Raw genomic sequence first — 14,569 nt, 5'->3', positions numbered from 1 at the left:
CGCCAACCCCAGCCCGTTCATGCAGTGCATATCATGCAAGCAGGGTTTCAAGGTTTCGCGCAACGCGTATGAGGAAGGCGAATCTACGATATGCACGGGGAGCTGCTGTAGCTCTGGCCGAAGCGCGCACGTTGATCGAACTATGACATGTCGATCTCTAGCGTGATGGCTGCAGGAGGGGTGGATTATCGAGTGGCATCCTTGTTCGACGTGCAGTTTGGATGATGCTGTGGAGATTGGGGGCTCGGAGGCATACCGAGTACATGCAGTACTTCGGCGGTTGTGAACGTCGATCAGATGCATCCGAGGAGGTGGTGTTGATGGTGCCATACTACGTGCTACGAGAGGCTGGGCGACGATAGCGATGGATGTTCGGAAGTGCTCAATAGCTTGGCTGCATGAGTGGCTTTCGAGGGGTCCGTTGCATGTGAAAGTCGAAACATGTTTGTTGAAGAATAGTCGAATCTTGAATCTATAAAATGCGAAAATGCTCGCTCAGAACGCTCAAACAATCCCAGCAATAACCTTGTCACACCACCACGTCGCTGAGCAGAGCCCGCACACCACCACCCTCTTTGCTCATAGCTCGCCCGTGCCTCTTGAATATTGCGCTGTAGCTCTCTCTAAAATCCCCCAGGCTCTTTAGCAACTCCTGCCGCTCCTCCTCCTCATCCCCCAACGCAACAGTAACCTCCAGCGAGCCATTCCCTCGTTTCACATAGTACTGTCCATCAACCGCATACCACTTGTCATTAAGCTGCTCTTGGATCCATCTCCGAGAGCAGCCCAGGGTCTCTGGCCACGGACAGGGGGTCTCAGGTACGCCGTGCGGAATATCGATGAGATCAAAGTCGTTAGGATCTGTCAGAGCCGTTGCGATGCGTTCCGCAAACCTGTCGAAGCGATGCATTGCTGCGGGGAGGTGGCTGTTCCCGCTCACGTTCTGCAATGCTTGTATGCAAGTGAGGCTCTGCTGCGCAGTGTGGAAGATTGCCGCCAGGATGGACTGCGCTTGAGGCAGTCTCATTTGGCCTGGATATCTGATCGCAAGCTCCAGTGGCTTCGACATGCTTTGCAGCAGAGCACTGAGCGACTCTGAAACGCCTCTCACACTGTTCACATCCTCGAACTTCGTGCTGTACAGCAAATCCCCAGCCACACGACCACAGGCCTGCAGTATCGGGCGGGCAACGATCCAAGAGAAAGCGGTTGAGAGCGCCTGTTCAACGTAGGCTGGAAACACCGCCGTGAGAAGGACATGTCGGAGGCTGGGTGCTCTGTAATCACCACGCTCGATTGTGCCCACCAGAGCCGTCGCGATCTGATCAACCAGGTAGACCTGCTGGGTGTCGACAGCGGCGCGTTCACTCACGGTCTGCACAAAGACTGCCAGCTGCTTGCTCTTGTTGGTCTCCGCGAGCCTCGGAACATACGCTCGAAGTTTGCCAACAACATATGTTGGGTCTGTTGCCGGCAAGGGGAAGGCGGCGGAGTCTGTGAAGAAGTGGTCGATTTTCTGGATCTCGTCGGTGTACTGCTGCATCGCCGAAACGATGTGCTGCACGAAATCAACGTACGCACCTTGGACCTGTGCGTTCGCGACGTCATCCTGGTGAGAGAGTTGAAGGTCCTGATAGTTCGACTTCATTGCTTGCATGAGATGTTTCAGCAGATCGGCATAGGTCCTCCGCAGGCCTTGCACACTGCTCCGCGTTTCGTACAGTGCCTTCTCGAAGTTCTCGCGCATGTTGCTGAGGACGCTGGATATGAGGCTGACACGACGGAGTCGCAGGTCGTGTAGAGAAATGGTGTACTGTCCGGATGCATCTCGAATGAACGGCAAGTTTCGCAGCAGCGGCTCGTCAGAACAGCACTGCAACAGTGTACTCGTCAGCCGGTTCTGGTACTTCAGCATGGCCTCTCTCTCGACCAGAGATGCCAGCCAGGAGCGCAGGATGCCTGTTTCCATAATGTCTACGGTCCCTGCTTCGACAATGCGAGAGAAGAAGTATGGTGTCAACTTGCGCCTCTGCTCCGTGTCACGCAGCTGGGTCCAAGCCTCGGAACTGTAGTCACTGATGTAGTTGTCTATCGTCCTTTGGCCTGATGACACCATCGCCTGAGCAGCACTTGTCCACATATCGATGATCTTGGTGGACAGCGTATCGTCTCCACTCTCGTCTGCTCCGAAGACGTTGGAGACGAGATGGGCAAGCGGCGCATGGATGACTGTTACCAGGGTTGAATCGGCTGGTTCAGATATTTGCTGCCCTGAAGCGAGTTCCATCAACGCGTCGGAGTCCCCGTAGTCCTGGCTCTCCTCGCTGGAGTTCTGGCTGTCGTCTTTGGCAGCAAACCTCTTGTCGACATCTAGTGCAGATTTCACAACCTCAAGAGCCTCATCGAGCATGCTGTACAGCCGCCTTCCAGAGGGCTCGAACAGGTCAAAGACTTGCCAAAAGTTTGATCTCTCAAGCAAGTATCGAGCGCTTGCAGCACTGCTAGCGGCTTGCATTGCCCGCTTCATGGCCGCCAGTGCGTCGATCAAGGTTGCAGCGATCTGTTGCTGATTGCGTGCAATGGTGTTTTCAATCACGGCTTGAGGCACTAGTGTCTTACTGTTGGCGTTTGCTGCAGCAACATCTTGCTCAACCTCCACTTTCGCAAGTCTGTATTGGCTGATTGTGATGCTCAGCATCTCCTTGTACCAGCATGCGAAGGGCTCAAGTCTTGTGACCTCTTCGGCAGTCGATATCTGGAATGCGGTCAGGTTCGACCAAGCGCGGACGTTGAGACGGCAAGCTTCTCTGTGCGAAGTAGTGTGGTCAACGAGACCGTCGATGAGGTCCAGTCGTAGGCGGTACGCTGGTGGCGTCGCAAAGTATAGGGTGCATAGAAGGTTGTGATGGTTCCGAAGAGCATCCAGCTCGTCTTGTCGCACTTCAGCGTCCTTTCGATACGCCCGACCGTGGTTAGGGATGAATCGCCATGCAATGCCTCCAATCTTCTTCTCACTGTACACCTCATATTTCTGCATGCCGCGGAGTCCAGAAGCAAGAAGCTTCAAGAAGACGCTGAAAGATCGATCTTCCAGATGAACTTCGAGGGAAGGCGAACGATCGAGCTCATCTAGGAACTTTGGCGAACCACGACTCTCTTCCTTGTACAACTGCGCAAGACCGCGTCGTGCGAAGAAGTCGAACATCGTTCCCAGGACAGGCTCGCATCTCCACCAGCACCATCTTGTCGCGAGCCGATAGCAACGAATCAACGTCGCGCGAACATGCTCGTTGATCGTGGAGCCACTGACAGTGCTTGTTGCTGGATATAGCTCGAGCACACGAGCCATAAGATGTTTGGGGAGAGCCCAGTCCTCAAGAGCTCCATGCATACGGCTGCCCGGGTACGCAATACCATCAGCGCCAATTTCCAGCGCTGGCAAGAGGGTGAAGATGTTGTACCAGACCGTGTCGAGCTGCGAGACGGTTTGAAGGGTGGCCACATCCACATTCAAGGCTTGGTAGACGACGCTCCAAAATGTTGGAACGGCAGCTGTCACATTCCGGAGGACATGGTAGAGGATGACCACGCCGGACACTGCTGCATCGCTGTCTCGTAGGCCGGCATCGCGTTTCGCTGCATGTCGATTGTCTTCCAGGAACAATCTCAGCTCTGCCAGACCGTGCTGAACCAATTGCTGCCCTAGTTGGTGTGAGGCTCGAGCCAGAATTGCATTGCTTCTGTCCACGAGAGGCGATTGCACCAACGGATCCTTGCCCAATATGGTTGTCTGCTTCGCCAATACCACCGCGTATTGATAGCACTGACTTGCAACTTCCTTTGTTGTAGCATGTCCAGGTGGCGACTCGAAGTCTAACTCCAGCAAGTCTTCGACGAAGCTTTGCAAGCGCTGTATACACGCTCGACGGTCTATACTGTCGAGAAAGGCGACGCATCTCGCCACAAATCTCACTGTTGAGCGGAGGAGGTAGTCGACGTTGGCGAGCACCACTGAAGCGTCATTGCCCTCTACAGGCAACTGCGGAGGATTTCTCAGGCTCTCCACTGCTTCCGCGATGCTCCTCTGCACAAACGTAAGCCCCGTGCTGACCTCTTCGGTCCACGCGCCCCACTCGAGCACCTCGCCATCCACGTGAACCCGTATGCGGCCAGCGAAGACATCTAAATCACGCTCACCGAAGGTCAGACTTGCCTCGAAGTCACCAGAGCCGATGAAAGAGCTTTGATGGAAGTAAGTGCCAGGTAAGAGCGGCAGCACATCGAAGTCTGTGGCATATCGTGTTCCGAATGGTCCAAGGCCCTGGAGAACGGTGGGGTTATCCACAGCGGTGCTGACGGTATTGCTAGAATCGTCGACGTTGATGACTGCTGGAAGAGGCTCGCTTGGCTGGCGGTACTCTCGAGCCTCTGCATCGACGCGGAGTGCAACTTGCTTTCTAGGTCGGTGCGGTATTGAAACTTGAACGGTAGGCTGGCCGGAGGTGTCCTCGCTGTGCTTGCTGCTGGGCGATCGAGCACCGCCAGCTGGACGCTCGTGTAGGAAGCGTGTCATAGGAAGATCTTTGGCCGTGGACTGCCGCTGCGTGCGAGCTCTCGCGCTCTCGGTCAAGGTCCGCATCCTGCGCTCAAACGCGGCCATGCGATGCTGCTGATCGAAGTCACTCTCTAGCATCTCCAGCTGCGCATCGCTGTAGTGAGGGGCCTGTGGTGCGTTATGACGGGCCGTCGTTGTACGATCTTTCGCCTGGGGAACTCTGTCTTGAGGTGCTGGCTGGGCTTGTGGATGGCCGGCTTGAGCAGTGCTTTCTTGGATCGTGACAGTTGGCGTTACTCTCGTCTGTTGCGTTCTCGGCCTTCGGATTGTGCTGACTGGTCTACGCTTCGTGTGACGGTCAGGCTCTGCCTTACTGGGCGGTTCCGTCAGATGCGACTGAGAGTTGTTCGCCAGCTCTGCCAGTGGCGCCCGGAATGTTGCAGGGTACAGAGCATCCTCGCCGCTCTCGACATCGACTCTCTCGTCATCATGTAATGATACAGACGCCCGGCCTTGAGATCGAGGGACAATGGTACCTTCACGCCAGGCTCGAAGCGTAGCTGTGGCATCTTCAGTGTCCTCCCTTGTAGCGAGACGAATGCGCTTATGTGTTGGAGAGTGGCGGCCATTATCTCGTCGTTGTCGAGCTGTACGCATAGCAAGCCTCAGAAACGACGGCAGCTGCTTGCCGGACATGTAGTCATCAATCTGGGCATCGACAATGGCCAGCCTGTGATGCTGGACTGGCGCCTTGGAACGCTTGGGACCAGTGCCACGTTTGCGTCTCGTTCGACCAGCACCTACTCCTGTCGCTGCTCTAAGACCTTTGCGTTCTTCCGAGAAGTCATCGGCAAATCGCTGTTCTCTATGAAAGTTCTCGGTAATTCGTGGTTGTCGCTTTCGTCGGGTGGTATCAGAGTGCTTTCGAGAAGTCGATGCGAACATCGGATCAACCCAGTCCACTTCCATCCGTTCATCGTCAACGGTCCCAGCTTGCATGGTTGTAGACGTCTGCTCTCGCTTAAAATCAAGCCTACTTTGTCTCATGCGCGGCTGGATCGGCGAGTCCCTCTGACTGCTCGTGTCGTCGCCATCGTCATCGGAAATGGCGATGATGCCATGCCTCGCTGGGGTGCCAAAACGTTGCCTCGTTTGAGCAACACCCTTCCGAGGTATTGACTTCGGTGGTGAGGTTGACTGCTCTGATTGATGCCTTACTGACGAGCCGCCCTTGTGCCCTTGTTGCGCGGCAAGGTCAATCTTCAGCCACGATGCCGGCAGTACACCTTTGATGCGCTTCCTCTCCCGCCTTAGCTTGAGCTCGTCAACTTCGCTGTCGGTGCCCGCATCTGAGGACTCGCTTGAGCTGTCAACAAGCACTGGCCTGCGCTGCTGCCTAGACGTAGACGTACGATCGGCTCTCGACGGGTCTACTGGTTCGCTGATGGTTCGTTCGACCGTGTCGGAAGAGACCTGAGGTGTGGGTAGTGGTGCCGGTGTCATGCCACGAGGAATGCGAAAGCCTGCTGTTATTGGCAAAACCTTGGGTTCATGATCTGCTCGGCCTGATGTCGGCGGTGGCGATGGCGGCACAGAGAATAAATCGTAGTCTTCGTCGTCTTCCCTCCCCACGCGCTTCCGAGATGCTGGAATGCCGATGTGTAATAACTTACGACGCTTATTGCTGCGCTGCGTTACGTCTTCCCTTCGAAGCAAAGTTTGTACGTCTGGCAGCTCTTCTTCGCCATCCGAGGAAAAATTCATCGGTCGTTCAACAGGTGAGGACTGCGGTTCAGCCGCTGACTCCAAGCTGAGTCGTACGGGTGACGAGCTATTCGCGGCGCTGATGTCTTGACTGTCGCTGTCCGCACCATTCCCAGCAGTGTTCTGGGTCTCCTCTCTGGCCGGGGTGTTCTCGACGTAGCGAATAGGACGCATGCCGCGCTCTCGCCATTGCCTCTGGTACTGGGCAAGCTCAAACATGTACGGATGGAGCTGCTTTTCATTCCTTGCGCGAAAGCTTCTGCGTCCTAGTGCTGAGCTTGGCATGCGCTCAGGGCGAGAAATGGGATCATGAAGTTCCAATACTTCGCGCTGATTTGTACCCGTGGAGTCTGCCATGCCGGTCGCGGCGTCCTGGAGACAAAATGCTGGAGGTGGCGAAACATCGCGTTCGCTCAAAGGCGAGGACGGGGCAGAGCTCAACGGCGACACTACATCCGGAGCAGGTGCTGGAACGAAGGGTCGACGCAGAAGCTGGCTTGGATTTGGAAGCTCATCAGACTCAGCCGATTGAGAGCTTTTCGGCTGTTCGATATCCTGGTCTTGGGTTCGATCAGAATGCTGTGAGCTGTTGCAAGCAGCAGTTTCAACGTCCGTGTCCAGCCTTTTTGGCGGCTTCTCGCCGTCTGCGTCGAGAGAAGGTCTGAGCACTTCCGCTTTCCTGCCGTATTTTGCCGCCACCTGCGGACGAAGCCACTCTGCTTCCTCTTCGTCCGGAGCATGGCTTCCGTGGAGAGCAATGGGCTGGTTCTGTCCAGGTTGAGTCGTCGTTGATCGTCCAGTATCGGCCTCCAGCCTGGGTTTCTTCCTGACATGCTCCGTTTCCTGCGACTCTGCTTCCAAGCTGAGGTCTTCATCATCGGAGTCTTGCACCTCTCCGCGGTCCTGCCAGCGCTTCATGTCCTCCCCGCTGCATCATAGTCCTTGTTCAACTTGAAAGCTGTGTGCTGCTGTGCAATATCATGTTTTGGCGATGTTTAAGTGATCGTCTGAAGTCCAGCTTCACGCGACTGAAAGACGCGTTGGTGGGGCTCTAAGCCCGAAGTTTATCCGCCGGTTTGGCCGTACGTCACCTCCAGAGGCTCAGAGAGCGGTAGTGTTCCAGGTTGCTGATCAGGCAGGTTGGCATATCGGAACAACCTCTAAGCTACAAATCGAACACCTCTTACTTCAGCGTACTTGGTGAACACTGACACAACAACCGCCATGGCGCAGGACCCACGAGCGCTGCTACAAAAGGTTCGCTCCAGGCGCATCCACTCCAACCGATCATGAAGAACATCTAACACACCACAGGCAGATAAAGCTGCCCAAGGCGCAGGGGGCGGTTTCTCTCTATTCGGTGGACGAACGGAGAAGTACGAGAATGCAGTCGAGCTCTACACACAAGCAGCCAATGCCTTCCGCATGCAAAAGTCCGGGAAGGAAGCTGGCCAGGCATTCGAGCGCGCCGCATCAATACAGACGAACAACCTGAAGGAGCCTGATGATGCTGCGAACACGCTTACAGAGGCTTACAAGAGCTACCGGAAAGATGAGCCAGAGGATGCGGCGCGGGTCCTGGAGCAGGCGATATCACATTACACAATGAAGGGCAACTTCCGGCGAGCGGCGACGCATAAGCAGAATCTGGCGGAGCTGTATGAGGTGGAGCTGGGAGATCAGAAGAGAGCAATGGAGGCGTATGAGACAGCTGCGGGATGGTTTGAGAACGATAATGCTGAGGCGTATGTACGCTCAGCCAGACCAAGTCTTGACCAGTATGCTGACAGTCCACTCATTGCAGCCTGGCCAACAAGCTCTACCTCAAAACCGCCGACCTCTCCGCACTCGAGGGAGATTACTACAAAGCCATCTCCAACTACGAGCGAGTGTCGAAGAGCTCAATAAACAACAACCTCATGAAGTGGTCGGTCAAAGAATATCTCCTGAAGGCCGGCATGTGCCACCTCGCAACCGCAGACGTCGTCGCCACGAATCGAGCAATGGAGAGCTACCGCGACCTCGACCCTGCATTCGGGCAGACAAGGGAACACCAACTGCTGGTGGATCTTGCAGAGGCAGTGGAGGAGGGCGACCAGGAGAAGTTTGCCGATAAGCTTTTCCAGTTTGACCAGATGTCGAAGCTAGACAAGTGGAAGACGACGATTCTCCTGCGGGTGAAAGAGGGCATCGAGGAGAAGGGTGAGGACTTCTCGTGAGCGGTTGTCAGTGGCGTGCTGCGTTGTGCGCAACTTGCATCGTCGTTGGAACCAGTGGCTTGTATGGCGCTCCAGTTGGTAGAATATCCATCCAAACGACCAGTGACGATTCCTGAGATCCCGGAAGTCCGGCTCAGCGTCTCACTGAGGCGAATTCTGTTACTATCGAAGCAGTCATTGCTTGGACGCCATCTAGGAATCGAGAGTCGGCGGAAAGAAATGATCCTTTAACTGCCTTCACGTTTGGCACTTTCCGCCTTCTCGATCACCTCTCGCGGGCTTTCCTTCAATTCATCCTGACTTCGCGCAGGTATCTGCACAGTACTCTCCCTCTGAGAGGACGTGCTCTCCTTTTGATGAGTGGTGGGAGACCCAAAGATGGCTTCGCGAATGCCCCATGCAAAGCCTTTGGTAGGCGTAGGCTTCAACTGCTCGCCAGCCTCCTTGAAGTCACTGGCAATCGCTTGGCTCAATGCTTTGTCGTTGACATCGTGATGTTGTTGGCGAAAGTCTCCTTGTCGCTCGGCCTGCTGCTTCTCGAGCTCAGGACGTAACGTCGAATATGCTGAGGCGTTGTTAGTTTATGTGTATACGTATCACCCGCATGGAACCTACAAATAAGGATACCACAGGTAGCGGCCAGTGCTACGCCTGCAGCTCCAAAACCTCTACTCATAGCTACTGGCTCTAACGATGAAGCAAGGGCGGATGATATGGAGTGAAGTATGAATGATGCATCGACATACAATGTGCGGCGACTCTCGGGGGATCCGTGCGCTCCGCTGCCGCGGTTGTCTCACAGGAGCCATTGAACATCTCACGATCTCTGTCTAACCCCAAGGCATGCACTGATATTTCTATCATTGTTGGCCATGATGCGACGCTGTTTGATTCGACGGCGAGCCAGCACGCTATCGTTCCGAACCACCATCGGAGGTTGCAATGCTACGTCGATCTACGCTAGGCATTTATCTACTTCGAACGAACAATTGCAAGAAGTCAAGCGAGACGAGCGAGGCCACATAGATGTCGAGCAGCTTCTGTCCAAGCCCACCTGGTCGGTATCCAGCCTGCTCCCACCAAAAGACGCCCCGTCACAGTCTCCAGCCATATCTTCCAAACAGTTACACCACTTGCTCCGGCTTTCCGCTCTCCCTCCACCAAAGGACGCTCAGGAGGAAAGGGAGATGCTCGAGACTCTCGGTTCGCAACTGCATTTCGTAAAGCAAATACAGAATGTGGATACGACTGGCGTTGAGCCCTTCAGAAGCCTGACCGACGAGACGGCGGCCGGGGAGCAGGAATCAGAGCTCGGAAGGGAAGCGTTGAAGGATGCCTTGGCCATGGAAGAGGTCAGAGGGAAGCACCATAGGCGGATCAAAAGAAAGAGGGAACCTCCGGCTCAGAAAGGCGAGCAATGGGATGTTCTGGACACTGCTAATAAGAAGGTGGGCCGGTACTTTGTGGTCGAGGGCGGTAAAGATAGCTGATTGCGCGGATTGTTCCATTGGAGCATGATTTGAGTACGGTCCACGAGCACCATATGCGAGATCACCACTGCGGCGACCGCGTTGACGGAATCGATTCCCGAGGCCGCCGGGCTGTTGATGCAGTTGCAGGATCGCTGGCGATCAATCTCGGAACATTCAACGATGCCACTGGCGAGTGGTCGGGACGATACTGCCACCTGGGAGCAACGCGATAAAGGAGGTGCTGCGGCGTTGCGTTCCTGTCGCGACACGTGGTCCATCGTGCTTAGCTTTACGAAGATGCTTGCCCTGTTCTACCGCGGTAAACGCTTCCCGCTACCAGGCACGACAACGTCGAGTTGTGACATTGCGGTGTTCTGGTTGTGACTGGTGAGGACTTACGCATGATCTCTCCCGTCATTTGAAGCGAAAGTTAGAAGCAGCATATGCCGGGAAAGCAGATGAACTGGGACCACTGCCGTCCATACAGCTGTCCGTTGCGATTCTTCTATCATCGGGTCGCACCCGGGCTCTCGGAGCATTGTGGCAAGATGAGTGGCTCTCTTTCCAGAATATGCAGTACAAGACAGGGTCCAAGCATCGTACAAACTAATGCTGTGCGACCCGAGGGTGTACACCCTGCAACCAGCGCCCACATTGAGCCGGGTAGACTTTGAGATCGCTTCAAGACTTCCAAATCTACATATCTAGACGTAAGTGATGATGCTTTCGCTTGTCTGGCAGACGATAGACTCTATGGTCAAGTTATCTTCACAAGTTTCATATGCACCCACGATCACCTCGTGCCCTTTCTGGTCGTACCAGACGCACACTCCCTGGTGCGAGATTCTCGTTCGCTTTTCCTCTCGTGCTGTGTGACTCGACTTGAAACGGATTGGTGGACTGCTTCTGGGATCGATAACCACAATATCACCCTCTTTCAATGAATCCCCATCTTCGACGTCGACTTCCATTCAGCCATCAGCTTCACTTTTGCTGCTTCGAGTCGACGCCATGGGGCTGTCAGGCCATGCATCGGGGACAGCTGTAGTTGGCGTGACAATTGGCATGACGGTGCTGGCTGGACTAGCAGTCTTTGCACGGTTATTTGCTAGGATATTCATCGTACACAATGCCGGCGTCGACGACGGATTCATCACAGCAGCGCTGCTGTTCTCGATCGCTACAACGGTTACTATGTGCTTGCAAGGTATGTCAACACTTCATCTGCACCTTTGATACTTGCAGGTAGCTGAAATATTAAACAGTGAAATGGGGCATGGGCCAACACATCAATACTCTCACCCTCTACGAAGCCATCCAGTCCCAGAAACCTTTCTACATCTCCGTCTGGGTCTACAACCTCTCGATGTCCTGCACCAAGTTCTCCATTCTGCTGCAGTACCTCCGCATCTTCCCGCAGGTGGTCTTCCGGAGATCTTGCTATGTAATGATGGGTGTGGTTGCGGTATACGCCTGCTGGACGTTCTTCAGTGCGGTGTTTGCTTGCTGGCCCATCTCGTACTTTTGGACACAGGTCAAGGATCCGACGGGTGGACAGTGCCTGAATCGGTTCGCTGTGTGGTGAGATACCTCGACAGACGATGGTGTCATTCGAAGTCGCTGATGTTGGCAGGTTCGCGAACGCCGGTATGAACATCGCCACAGACATTGCAGTCGGCCTCCTGCCGATGCGAGTCTTGCGAGAGCTTGATCTACCGAAAGGACACAAAATTGCGCTCATGATCGTCTTCGGTCTTGGTGGATTGTACGTCCAGTGCCGAACCTCTACGAATAGAACCAAGACTGACAAACATCCAGCACATGCGTGGTCTCCATCCTCCGCCTTGAGTCCCTCTATGTCATCTCTAAAGCCAAAGACGTCACCTGGGAGAATCCACTTGCAGCCATTTGGAGCAGCGTCGAATGCAATACCGGCATACTGTGCTCTTGTCTCCCAACATTACGATCCTGCGTTTCCCGCCTCTTTCCGAAGCTGCTTGGCACGTTCCGCTCCAACAACAGTGATCAGAAAGACGAGCCGTCGTCTGACCGGTCGGGAAGCGACAAACCGTCTGAACCTGCCCCTCCCCACCCGCTTGCGCACGGCAGCGGCGGCAGAGGAGGGAGAAGCAAGCTGTCCTTCGACGCGCTCGGCCGCGGTTTGACAGGAAGGGGTGATCCTCTGCAAAGCAGCTATGCGTACAGCGGGAACGATAGTAGTTCGGAGGAGCATGAGATGGATATTGTGCCGTTACCGGCTGGTGATGAGAGGCAGATCCAGGTCACCACGGTCGTCGCGCAGGATATTGAGAGGATCACTGATGATGAGGGAGTTCGGACAGGAAGGGGCCCACGAACTGTGAGGGCGTTCAGTCAGGGTAGTCATGGATGATGAAGTGAGGTGGTACGAATTGGCTGGCAGCGAGCGATATCAAAAAGGCGGCTTTGTATTTATCTTTACAATTCAAACACGGCATGGAACAGGACTACTCTGCCGGTACTGATTGCAAATAACTTACTGCTGGCTAATGTCCGAGCGTTCGATTGACCTGGTGTCATTGTATGCGGTATGGGATTGTATGGTGTTCAGCCTCTGTTGAAGCCATCGCTTCACTTCACTCCACGGCGGACTGCAGACCAGCTCCACGAATAGGATGGCAAAAGATGACCGACCGAAGGACCAAACAATCAGAGACTCTTTTTTCATCTTGAAATCTTGTTAGGGACGTCGACAAGCAAAGAGGTGAGGATATTTGAGGGACCTTCGAGTTTCAACGTAGTCTTTAATAGGTACACTCGCCGTAGGTATTATGATACATCTAAGCATACCCGAGCTACCGACCAGCCTTCTGAATAAAGGTCTTCTCCAGCTTTCCCACTTCCGCCTTGAAGTTCTCCATCTCCTGCCAGCAGTCCAGCGGTCTTCGGTCGTTCGTCCGCAGACACATCACCAGGCTCTCCTTCGCCTTCTCCACCTCCGGACTGACCTTCTCCAATTTCTTCCGTGACTCAAGCTTCTGCTTCAAGTCCATGATCTCCTTCTGCACGCTGTCGTGCGTCCTGTCTGATTCGGGCTTCGCGTCTGCTGCTGGGCCTGTGGGGGACTTGTAGTCCTGGTAAAAGGGCGACGAGAGGTGCGCGGCTAAGCTGTTTGGATCTCGCTGGTTCTCTGCAGGCTTGTCGCCTTCTTTCGGGGGGTTTGTGGTAAGGGAGGCTGTAAGTTCGGAAAGTTGTTTGGTTTGGGAGTTGCGAATGCGCTTGAGTTCGCGGTTGACCCGCGACTGGACTTTGAGCTCGGCGTCTTTCGCTCTTGTTGAGTCGGTCTGAAGAACAAGAAGGTCAGTGTATTGTTCGTCCTCTGCGCAACAGATATCTTCTACCTCTGGGCTGCTCTGTAGCGAATCGACCACGCTTTGGCTGAACCTCACGGGCGCATCGCTGGTCGCACGTTAGCTTTCACGTGTCAATGCTCATACTGGAGGTTCTCGTACGCATTGAATACGTGCTGCTCCGGTTTGGAGCTTCCACTTCCCATCGTCCCACCAATGCCGGGTCTCTATCGCGGTTCAACACGGAGGTGAAGTTTTGGGCTGGGCTAGCTCTAGCTTTATCCCCGAAGTATTGCCGGCGATCCCAACTACACCTTGCACGACTTCACGCGTTCTATCTCAATGAAACCAACAACATCAGGCAGAGCGAAAATGATGTACGATGCCGCAGACCTCATTGACGGCATGGCTCAGCAAGCCAGCTGCACTACAGCCACCAGCGCCGGCGAAGCTGCCGCCACAGCGTGTAACGAAAGATGACCTTGGAGAACACGACGGCAGTGCGCCGGACACTGTCAGAAACTCCTTGAACGCATCAGAATATGCGCAGGCGGATGCAGCCAGCAACACCACGGCGAGAGCTAGACGGCCACTGCCACCAAATGTTGAACTACGCGCCTGCGCGAAGGAGGATATCCCTCACTTCAAGCGCCTGAACAGCCTTCTACTCCCTATCCCATACCATGAGAAATTCTATCGCGAGATCATCGAGGATCCTCTAACGAGCAACATCACTCTGGTCGCGGTCTGGCACGACGATCCTGCGAATGCCGGAAAGCAGAAAGGCAGGCTCGTGGGAGCGATCCGATGCCGTATCCTGGCTCATCCGCCGTCAGACGGTCCAACGTCTCCAGCACGAAAGGCAGGGCCCATGCTTTACCTGAGTACTCTTGTTCTTCTGTCGCCTTACAGAAGTCACGGCATCGCCACCGAAATGCTTAATATCCTGACCAAGCGTGCTATCCAAGTACATGGCGTTACCAGCGTTGGAGCGCATGTCTGGAAAGCGAATACTGATGGACTTGAGTGGTACCGCAAGCGTGGATTTCGAGTGGTCGGAAAGGAGGATGGATACTATCGACGTCTCAAGCCTACCACTGCTATCGTGATGCAGAGGGATGTCGGAGTTATGGATTTCATGGAAGGCTGATGAACGGTTTGTGAGGCAGCGTTGCAATACCTCCCCGCAAAGGCGGAGTCCGGTTTGCTATTCATTGCACCGACTCACCC

General features: G+C 54.7%; 6 protein-coding genes across 6 annotated transcripts; 3 read left to right on the top strand and 3 right to left on the bottom strand.

The window, feature by feature from the left end:
• Positions 1–529: 529 nt before the first annotated feature.
• Positions 530–7,237, bottom strand: LTR77_000201 (uncharacterized protein; the record flags this gene model as incomplete). The annotated part of the gene is made up of 1 exon (XM_064797468.1): positions 530–7,237. The coding sequence occupies one exon, from the start codon at positions 7,235–7,237 to the stop codon at positions 530–532; it is 6,708 nt and encodes a 2,235-aa protein (XP_064663702.1).
• A 306-nt stretch (positions 7,238–7,543) lies between these two features.
• SEC17 (vesicular-fusion protein S17) lies at positions 7,544–8,538 on the top strand (the record flags this gene model as incomplete). Its single annotated transcript, XM_064797467.1, has 3 exons — positions 7,544–7,576; positions 7,634–8,064; positions 8,124–8,538. The coding sequence occupies 3 exons, from the start codon at positions 7,544–7,546 to the stop codon at positions 8,536–8,538; spliced, it is 879 nt and encodes a 292-aa protein (XP_064663701.1).
• A 227-nt stretch (positions 8,539–8,765) lies between these two features.
• Positions 8,766–9,214, bottom strand: LTR77_000199 (uncharacterized protein; the record flags this gene model as incomplete). The annotated part of the gene is made up of 2 exons (XM_064797466.1): positions 8,766–9,103; positions 9,154–9,214. 2 exons carry the CDS (start codon positions 9,212–9,214, stop codon positions 8,766–8,768), a joined length of 399 nt encoding a protein of 132 aa, XP_064663700.1.
• Positions 9,215–11,021: 1,807 nt separating this feature from the next.
• LTR77_000198 (uncharacterized protein) lies at positions 11,022–12,402 on the top strand (the record flags this gene model as incomplete). The annotated part of the gene is made up of 4 exons (XM_064797465.1): positions 11,022–11,217; positions 11,276–11,591; positions 11,644–11,775; positions 11,829–12,402. The coding sequence occupies 4 exons, from the start codon at positions 11,022–11,024 to the stop codon at positions 12,400–12,402; spliced, it is 1,218 nt and encodes a 405-aa protein (XP_064663699.1).
• Positions 12,403–12,844: 442 nt separating this feature from the next.
• Positions 12,845–13,545, bottom strand: LTR77_000197 (uncharacterized protein; the record flags this gene model as incomplete). The annotated part of the gene is made up of 2 exons (XM_064797464.1): positions 12,845–13,448; positions 13,502–13,545. 2 exons carry the CDS (start codon positions 13,543–13,545, stop codon positions 12,845–12,847), a joined length of 648 nt encoding a protein of 215 aa, XP_064663698.1.
• Positions 13,546–13,721: 176 nt separating this feature from the next.
• LTR77_000196 (uncharacterized protein) lies at positions 13,722–14,489 on the top strand (the record flags this gene model as incomplete). The annotated part of the gene is made up of 1 exon (XM_064797463.1): positions 13,722–14,489. One exon carries the CDS (start codon positions 13,722–13,724, stop codon positions 14,487–14,489), a length of 768 nt encoding a protein of 255 aa, XP_064663697.1.
• Between the last annotated feature and the right edge of the window lie 80 nt (positions 14,490–14,569).

Source organism: Saxophila tyrrhenica (assembly GCF_035928015.1).
Source record: "Saxophila tyrrhenica strain CCFEE 5935 chromosome Unknown scaffold_1, whole genome shotgun sequence".
Classification (NCBI taxonomy): Eukaryota; Fungi; Ascomycota; class Dothideomycetes; order Mycosphaerellales; family Extremaceae; genus Saxophila; species Saxophila tyrrhenica.
This window is presented reverse-complemented; position numbering and strand designations above follow the sequence as displayed.